The 10,139-nt window shown below is 40.3% G+C and overlaps 1 protein-coding gene across 1 annotated transcript in view; it reads left to right on the forward strand.

Annotated features, from left to right (window-relative positions):
* Nucleotides 1-2,934: 2,934 nt before the first annotated feature.
* LOC138032627 (uncharacterized) overlaps nt 2,935-10,139 on the forward strand; it is a 13,496-nt gene continuing 6,291 nt past the window's right edge. Inside the window, exons 1-4 of the mRNA XM_068880335.1 lie at nt 2,935-3,053; nt 4,066-4,147; nt 4,259-4,375; nt 4,824-6,038. Of these exons, the coding sequence (XP_068736436.1) occupies nt 4,084-4,147; nt 4,259-4,375; nt 4,824-6,038 (1,396 nt within the window). The 5' untranslated portion in view covers nt 2,935-3,053; nt 4,066-4,083. The remainder of the gene's footprint in view (nt 3,054-4,065; nt 4,148-4,258; nt 4,376-4,823; nt 6,039-10,139) is intronic.

The raw sequence follows: 10,139 nt of genomic DNA on the forward strand, positions 1-10,139 counted from the left end.
CGTTCTCAAGATCAGTCAATGTGCTGACAGCAAAGGTTATGTTAGTATCATCAGCAAACATCCTTGGGGAGGTCAACCTACGGCAATTTTGGCAGATCGTTAATGTAAACTAGGAATAAGAGTGGTCCTAGGTTGCAGCATTAGACAACTGGTCAGCAAGACTGCATCTCTGACTTCAGAGGAAAAGACAAGGCTCAAACCACTTAATACTGATTGTATCAACACCATATATACGGAGCTTCCGTAAGAGAATATTGTGATCAATGGTGTCGAAGGCCTTTTTGAGATCGATGAAACCTACACCGTTGACAAGGCCATTGTCAATATTAACCGACCAGCTGTTTGCAGCATCAACCAGCGCAGTAAGAGTACTGTGTAACGATCGAAATCCAGATTGACAGTGGCTTAGTAGGTTGTTAGCGTTAAGATACTCACTAAGTTGATCACAAACACATTTTTCAAATATTTTGGCAACGGTCGGTATGACGGATATTGGTTGATAATTGTTGGGGTCATCCCTTTTGCCCTTTTTGAAAATAGGAGTCACTCTTGCCAATTTCCACTCATCTGGAAAGATACCAGTCTCGATCGATTTAGCAAAGATTAGTGTAAGAGATGCCGAAACTATGCTGGCAGCCATTTTTAATAGTATATTTGGAATGTTATCTAGTCCGGCCGACTTCCTTTCATTTAGTTTGGGCAACAGCTTATAAACTACATTCAGCGATGGTGCTTTCAATCAGAACGAGGTTTCAGTTGGCGTGAGATATGTTTCAGCTTGACATCTGCTGTCACTGTAATTAAGGCCGGTTTACACGGTGCGACTTGTCGGCCCCATTTTTGGCGGCGGCTTTGAAAAAAATCGGGCCAACATAAAAAATCTGTCGCAGTTACCAAAATCGTACTGTGTAAAATCGGCCCTAAAGAAAAGAGTATTTAAATGCAGAGGACAATATCCATTGAGACGACGAGAGAACTGATCCTCCCACTTATCTGGACAATTTAGCAATTGTCTCCTTCAGGGATTTTATTGACACCTGAAAAAATCAAGTGGCTTCAACACGATTCGAACCCATGACCTCTGCGATGGCGGGGCAATGCTCTTCTAACTGAGCTCTGAAGCCACTCACTTGGGAAAAGGAAAGGAACTTAAGTGTTTAGTCGTTCAAGCGCTGGAGCACTAATTGGGGACACTGTAAACTGAAATTAACAATTAACACAAATCAAGGCAAATGTTGGTTTTTGTGGAGAGGGGAAACCGGAGTACTCGGAGAAAACCACTCGGTGCAGAGTAGATAACCAACGAACTCAACCCATATATGGCGCCGAGTCTGGGAATCGAACCCGGGCGACATTGGTGGGAGGTGAGTGCTCTCACCACTGTACCATCCCTGTGAGTAGATCAATAGACCATTTTACAGTTGTAGCTAAGTTACCTGGCCTAAGAATGGCTGCGAGGCTGCCGGTGACTATCATGTAAATTGTGTTGTTGTAATTATAATTAGTCAATATTAACCTTAGAAAAGCACAAAGGTTTGCATCAAAGCAGGCTAGGTAACTTAGCTACAACTGTGAAATGGTGTATTGTTCCCTTGAAAAGGCTATGAATAAATGTATATAATTATTGTAAGTGCGGGCTACAGATGAAAACTTCCCATTGAAGCATCCAGAATTTTTCAGGGTAATCTATAGAGAAAATTACCTTGCTCAAGTTATCCAGAAAAGTACGAGGATCAGTTGTCTCCTTCATCTATAGCCCGCACTTCATACAGACATTAGCTGTATATTCAATGTGTCACACTTCTACTTAGGTACGGCAGTGAAACATGGGCCCTTCATTATAAACTCGTAAAACAGCTCGGGACATTTCGGCGACGTCACCTCGACCAGAAAAGGCTCGTGTAGAAGAACTTGTCAGAACAAGTACGCGTGAAATGGGTTATGTTGCGAGAATTGAAGATGAATTGCCTCCGTGAAAAGATAAAATGGCTGACGTTTCTTTCAAAACTAACAGCTTCATTGTATGACAAAAGGAGGGTTACGGCTTCCCCGCCTACCAATCAAAGCCTTCTGCATGGAGAACTGACTCAGGGAGTAGAACTGGTCAACTTCGTCTCCCGGCACTACAAAGACATGCTAGAACTCACTAAGTGTAGTTCTACTGAGCATAAACAATCGCATCGATTGAAGGTGTCCCGTTAAATAGTCATGTTACCAAATTGCCACCAATAGAAAGGAAGAAAATGCACATGAAGCGTCGAGCTACAAAACATATGGTCAATGTTATATTATGGATATCTTCCTTTGATATACTTTCTGTGTTAAAAGCGTACCGATTTTGGGGTTTTAGGGGGTATAAATATATAACTGTTATTTGCTCAAACCACTGAGACGGAAACGCATCAAAGAACAGTAACAAAATGCCCTGGCAACTTTATTATATCGTAATCCTGAACCCTCGTTTGCATTTGTGCCAGATCTTACCTATATTTATACCAATATTTAACTACAGACGATCGTCCAGCGTGCTAATAATTTGCGTTTTCTTGCTCAGGGAAGAGCATTTCAATAGTCGTTGTAAAAGAAAAATTATTTGCACAAGGCTTTGATGTTTTCCTTCCAGAAGTTGGCATTCAAGAATTTCTTTTGAGAAAGCCCTCATCCTTCACAAGTTGTCCGCCCGACTGCAATGCAAGGTTTGCCTTGTCCGTTATAGCTGTGATGAATATACATTGAGTTTGTGAAAATGGATGAAACGCGGCAAGAATTATGCTGCGAATCTCAAGTGCTTGTAGAGGGATGTACACAATTGTTGGTCCCTGTTTCGACAACATAAATATTTTATCATTTTCAAGGCGCCACAAAAACATGGGGGTATTTTAAACAAAGGATCAGGCATGTGGTGCGGGTTATTTTCTTTCATGAGAAATAAACCTAAGAGTAGTGTGGACCGTCTTTCCGGTGCGGCATTCAAGAATAATTTTGCCCTACACCTTGAATTAGCTGAAAAGGATATCAAACGTCTTCTTTATACAGAACGGCTAAAAGATAAGGTATGTGGTGGACAAAGCGTAACCATGATTTCATTCTTAACTTAATTGTACGGTATGAGAATTTTGTTGTGTAGCACACAGTTTCTTTGTGCTGGTGAATTATAGACCCAAATTTCTTCATTTAAGAGGCGATGACCGTAACTATTTTTTCATTTCGGTCAAAAGTTTTTGTAATTTACTCTCAATAATGATGGCGCAATTCTACTTATAAACAATGACAAACCGCTAGTCTAGGTTATGCTTGTTCACAAACAGGAATTCTAACGTTAACCACAACGTTAATTTGCCTCCCGATTGAATCCCTACAAGTTCGTATCTACGTGGGTACACCTTTCAAAGCCCTAATAGTAAATTAGTTCATGTCGTTTTTGAGTTTTTTTTTTCAATTTCATGATTCCTGATCGATCTCACTTGAACACCATTGAGAGTGCAATTTTTTTTTCTTCGACGTTGGCGTTCTTTATTTAGGTGTTAAAACTGACGATGTTGTCGTTCACGCCATTACTGTAATCTTAGCTACCCTTGCCTTAGGAATTTGAAATTGATTCACTCTTGATACTGCCAGGTAGGAGGATCAATGAAAAACATTGCTAAACGGAAATAACAGTTTTATTTTAACGGGGCATTCCGTCAACAGCTGATTCTTGCACGCAAGCTAAAACGTAATCCCCACATTACTAGAAAGGTATATATCGTGGTGGTTCTCATTGCCACGCCTGAGGGTAACCTCTAACACGTTCCATTGGTGGTGTCTCGTATGGCTTTCGTACGTCATAGTCCATTTTAAGAACCCTGACTTTATAAATACCACCATTTCAGTCTCGGCACTTTTATCCCCAAAATATATTCAAATGAAAAACTCCTACACTTGAACCTTTGAACCGAACACTGAGCAATCGACATTTCTATTTAATTTATCTTTTTTTCGCACACGGTATGACCTCAGTTAACTCAGACTTGTGAGCTTCGGAGGTTGATTGACTTTCCCAGCTTTTTTTTGTTCTTTTCCTAGGGGGTAAGAAACAGAAATATGAACCTTTTCGCTTTTGTGGCTGTGCTGGGATTTTGCTTTTCAGAAGCAATGCCAATGAACGGTGAGATGGAGCATATATTAAAATCTGTTTTGATCAGAGATCAGCCGATGGAATTTATTTTCAGTATTGTGTTATTTCGTAGTGTCATATGTTGCCTCTTTGTGTTGTCAGACTGCAGAGATCATTATGAGTATTGTGGACAGTGGGCCAAAAGTCACTATTGCGATGTGGCCGATTACAGAGCTTACATGAACCTTGTGTGCCCTTTTTCTTGCGGGATCTGTGACGGTAACAGCTTTACTTGTAACCCTTAAATACGTAGTTTGCCCAGAATGCGAACCCTGTTTTGGTTTCCTATTAGTTGGACAACTGCTTGGTCTAAAACAATGGTCAGCAATATCCAAATTAACAGCATCCCTTGAATTCCGATTAAGAGAAAAAAAAAATATCATTGGCAGACTGAGCTTGACAAAAATTGGGTTTTCATATGTACAAAATCATAACGCTTCACAATAACTATAACATGTCTGTTTTGATTGACGTCAGAAAGAGCCTCAGTCACTCTAATCCTGAACCCAGGACGAATAATTTGCTAAACATGTACACTCAGTTATTCTTGGCACTTACTAGAACATGTTGACTCATTGTTAACGCAAATCTCCGATAGGATGTCAGTTTTAAACTGAAAATTGGAAATCGATCCGCTTTTGAATTTTCAAATACATTTGATTTGCAGACTTAACGAGTGGGTTCAGTTCTTCTGGTGAGGCACAGTTCGATAATACTGTCGATGGACAAGAAGAAGTACATAAAGTTATGCCAGAAATCGACGCAGACTTCGAGGATTTAGGAAGTGCTACGCATCAGTCAAACAAGAAAGTACATGATAAGGATGAAAATCAGAGTTTATCAGGATCAGGAGATCAGTCTCTTTTTCCCGCAAAAGATATCACAGAGGCAAAGTCTCAATTTGCTGGAGAGAGCTATTCACAAGCAACCCGGACAAGTAATCAACAAGAGTATGTTTCCGGTTCCGGTATTGATCCTATTGGTGCTAATTCTTGGGCTGTTGTTAGAGTTGAACCTGATAGAATCACCACAGGAAGCAACCGAGAACTCCACATAAGTCGCAGATCAGAGAAATCCGCTCTTCAAGAAGGAACAAGGAAGGTCGATCCGGCAAGTGGATTTGATGTACAAATTTCTGGTGAGATTTCTAATCAGGAAAACAACGGTCCAGTCGAGGGTTCGTTCGGTATTGAAGGCTCTCCAGGTGGACATTTGACTAAAGAAGTTGAAAACAGAGAAAGTTCAGATCAGGATGGTGTATCTGGCGAAGATGATTCACCATTTGACAATTCCTCTGTTGAATCGGAATTAGATTCTGGTTGTTCTTCTGGAGACGGGTGCTACGAATCCGATACATTTCAGGAGGGGCAGGGTGGGGACACTATTTCCCGATCAGTAATCACCGAGACCTCGGAACAAGACGATATTCCCTCTGGGAGCGGAGCAGCTTCTGGCGATGCTTGGAGACTTCCACATTTTGATGTTTTAGCTGGACCGTATGAAGACAAAGCTACCCAACAATACTCTGTACCCTACAGTTCCGGCTCTGGTTCAACAAGTGAATTGGGAAACGCTTTGCATGACATTGAAGACGCCATTTTTGAGAAAGGTATTCCTTTAAGGATAGCATCACATTCCCCACATTCAAAGAAGCACATGAAAATTCACGAAACACAATCATCTGGTTCTGAAAGTTACAGCACGTCGAAGACAAGGGGAGAGCAGCTGTTTTCAAATCCTCAGCAATACAAAAAGATAAATCTGATGGAGAAAATGATGAGCCAAGGAAAGTTACAAGCTTTTAAGATATCTCACATAACTTATGTCAAGGCAACAAACAGAGATCAAGTACCTGGCCTTAATAATGACGAATCCGATTTAGGTAAGGATTAATTGAAGTAAAACCAAAATAAACCAACGACAATTTAAGGAGGCTCAAACCCATTTCAACACTTTCAAGAGACCTCGTTATTAGAAGGATTGACACTACAACACTTTATCACGTAACAGCAATGTTATGGTACTATGTGAAACAATAAACACAGTTATTTTTGTGACTTAAGAAGTTGCCATGGAAACAGGAAAGCCTTGCAAAAACACCCTATACTTTGGCTTTAGTTGCTCATATATGAAAACTAACTCGGTGACCCCAATTTTTATTGTACAAAAGTAATCAGCAGGCCAAGATGAAACTCTCTGCTAAGTTCAAACAAATTCTGTGGAGCGGATTCAGAGCTACCTTAAATTTTCAATTGGCTCTGAATCCGCTCCACATAATTTTTTTAAACTTAGCAGAAAGTTTCATTCTGGCATGCTGATTACATTTCACAAATAAATCACCGAGTTTGAGAAGCTAAAGCCAAAATATGGGGTGTTTTTGCAGGGTTTTCCTTTTGCCACGGTAACTTTTAAAAAAGGTCAAATCTCTGCATACGAGCCGGAAGACCCATCAGGCCGGAGCTTATCCCGGTTTCCATGGCATGAAGGGACTAGCAGTATTTCTACTTCCCCCTGTATGGGATGCCAGTCCATCGCAGGGTTACCCCCCAGCATTAAATTCGCCGGTACACATTTATACACATGGATGGAGAGAGGCACCTTGAAAGTAAAGTGTCTTGCCTAAGAACAAAACACAATGTCCCCGAACAGGACCCGAACCCGGATCACTCGCTCTGGAGTCGAGCACACTAACCGTGGATGATGAGGCTACCGCACCTCCCACTAACAGTAATTTCTTACGTAACAAAAATGACCGAATCTTTTTCAGCGAAAAATGATGTTTGATATGGTACCATAACATTGCTATTAATGAAGTGATAAAGTGTTGAAGTGTCAATCCGTCTAATAAAAACGTTTCTTTGAATCGTTGAAACTGGTCTTAGCCACCTTAAATAAAAAGGAGGAGGCTAAAAAATCGCAGAAAAATAAGCAATTTAGTTCCTGGAAGTGCAGAGCACCGAGTTAACCGTTGTCAAAAACAACAGGAATGGAGCAATCGTTAGGTTATTTAAGAAAATCACTGGTCAGATTGGTTAGCAACTGACATGCAATCAAGATGGAAAGACGGGCTACGTTTTATATGTTAAAATAAGGATTACAAGTTGAGAGCAATCCTCCCTTTTCCCCACTACACTTCGTTTATTTAACAATATATAAGCGTTATTGTTTAAATGCTTGTACTGAATTCATTTTCAGTATACTGAATGGCCCCCATAGTAGCCCATTCGGACTTTGCTTTAAAGCTGAAGCTTAAAATGAAACAAAGTTTCGACTGAAGACATAATATTTCGACTCTCCTGCCTAGTCTCTTCACCAGGGGTGAAGAAGTGTCTTTTCTTGTGTGCTTTTCTTTTAATAATAGGTAAATAGGTGTCAGGTAAGATGCGCCATTAACACAGTTTAATGGAGCTTGAGCTTGTCTCCAAACAAAGACGTCGATCATCATACCGCTGGTTGGTGATGCAGATAACTTTAGAATCATCCATGGCAATTGTATGGTTGGTTTGGAAAGCATGTAAAGACAAAGTGGATATTTCCTTTTTGCAAAGAAAATTTGCTTTTTAATGCCCCTTTTAATTAAGGTGATTCCTCAGTATTGCATTGCGCATCCCTACTGCGCACGATTTTTGCGTCATTAGCGCGCGCAAATTAGCGCGTGCACGTACACAGCGAAAGAAATTTCCCTCAAGCTAAGCTCGATAGCGAAATAAATGCTCATTTTCTTTTAAACGAGCATGGTGACCTGTATTTTTTATTGCATAATAATAGTGTGCATATTGTGCCCCTTAATTTAAAAGAGAACTAAAAAAAATTATCGGAAGCAAAAAAAGATCTAGGCGAAAGCATGTTGGAACCCGTTACTCTGTGATGCAAATTATGACCGCAAAAATAACGACTCTACGAACGCTTTACGTCCACGTCGTTTCAAATAGTGTTATGTTTCCACAAATTTTATATAATATTGTTCTATATGCTCGACATTTTCTACCTGTTAAGTTTTTTTCCGAGTATTACTTTTATAAACTACCTATCGAGCTACCGCAAAATGTAACGTGGACCGATGAATAATGCGCCTAAATAGCACGAGTACAAGCATAAATTGGGTAAGATTGGCCCATCATATCTCTTAAGCCAGAATGGTGACCTATCATTTTTATTGTTTTTTTCGAAACAGTGCTTGGTAGAGAATATTCAGGGAAAGTTTTAAAAAAATTCATCGGGAACTTTAATTTCTGAGGAATCACCTTAATGTGTACCAAACTAACGTTTGACGACGACGTTTGACTTGTCCCAGAGAAGAATCCAGAATTGTGTATTGCAAATATGAAGAGTCTGTCATTCTCCCTCAACTTCGTTCCCAGGGCTTTTCTGCGCAGAGGAGAAGGTGGGCGGGAAAAGACTCTGGCATCGGGCGATCACGTGACTAATTGAAATATTACATTACCCACTAATTTATGCTTACGCTCGGTAAATCCTCATTTTTGATTGGCTTTTGTAATTTCCCCCACAATACATTTTATCGAGGTCGAGAGATCTGTAGAATTTTTTTTTACTGAGCGGTCGTACGGTTTAAGTTATGAATGAAGTTCCGGCGAAGTCTACTCCAAAAAAGATTGTTCTCCTCGGCGGAGAAAAGCCCTGGGAACGAGGTTGAGGGACAATGACAGACTCTTCATATTTGCAATACACAATTCTGGATTCTTCTCTGATCGCGTGCTCCAAACTTTGCAATTTGTAACTTTATCCCCACTTATTCTTTGTTGCCATTGCTAGCTTGCTTTTACTTTTAAAATAGCCTTTTTCTCGATCAAATTCGTCTGGTGAGGGGCATAAACCTTTGATTGCGATACTCGACCATTCAATGATTGGGAGATTCATGTCCTCTACAAGCCATTCGTAAGCGTTATGTGGAAGCTTGGTGTGAGAAATATTTCTCTGTTCTAAACTTTCATCATCACTATAGAGATGCTTACATGCGCTCAATTTTACTTTAACCCACACACTGAACATTTCAATAGGTCTCAACCTCACAAAATGGAGAGATGATCAGATTTCCCTGACTACTGCAAACACATCACGCCCTTCCATCTCTATCTCTTCGGAATACTGAGAAGCCAGGACGAAAAATTTCATTGTCTTTAATCCTTTGGCTAGTGGAGATTTGGCCGAAAAAAACGTTTTGAAGCTAGTTGAGGGGTTTTTTGGTCACTGTCGTGCTGTTTAAGAGCTAAATCTCCCTACAAACTCGTTTCTAGGTTGTACACTCCGCGGCCTTTTTAGCCAGGTGCAAAATAGGCGCTTGCAAAGTTCGGGCATGCGCAGAAAGCAAAATTTCGACAAAATTTTGCTTTCTCTCCTTCCCTCTCTTTTCGCTTTCCTTGCCTCATTTTTTTCAACTTGCTGGGCATTTGGTAGGTTTTATTTTGGTGGGAAGAGTTTCTGAGAAACCTTTCGTCATCTTAGAATTAGGTGCTCAGAAAGGTATGTGGGTAATGGAGCAAGCTTTTCATGGAGATTTTCAGGTCAGTGTTACCTTGACTGAATTGTGCTCATTCTGGTATAGTTTGAAAGATCTCTTCTGCCTGCACAAGTTAGGGGACGAGGCTGTTCCTGACCGTTAAGATTGATGACGTCACAAGGGGTAGGGGGGACGGTGGATAAAGCGGGACGTATTTTTCCAGATAATAATCAGAGGGTTAATATTACTGGATATCCATGACTCACTTTACAATTATTCCCCGAAGGCGAGGTGAACATCGGTAAAAAAAACCGAGACTATGTCGAGGTTTTTATTCACCAATATTCACCGAGCCTGAGGTGAATAATTGTTTTAGTGCAATTATATAGGTGACTATTTGGAAAATATGCATTTTCTTTAAAATAATTAAGCAGGCTCGAAAGGGTTTTTCGTTGCTGTAGTGTTTGTGAAACGATGAAAGATACCAAAGAAGGCTATTTCATAGTGTAGGCAAACTATAAATGT

This window comes from Montipora capricornis, chromosome 14, assembly GCF_036669925.1.
Source record: "Montipora capricornis isolate CH-2021 chromosome 14, ASM3666992v2, whole genome shotgun sequence".
Lineage (NCBI taxonomy): Eukaryota > Metazoa > Cnidaria > Anthozoa > Scleractinia > Acroporidae > Montipora > Montipora capricornis.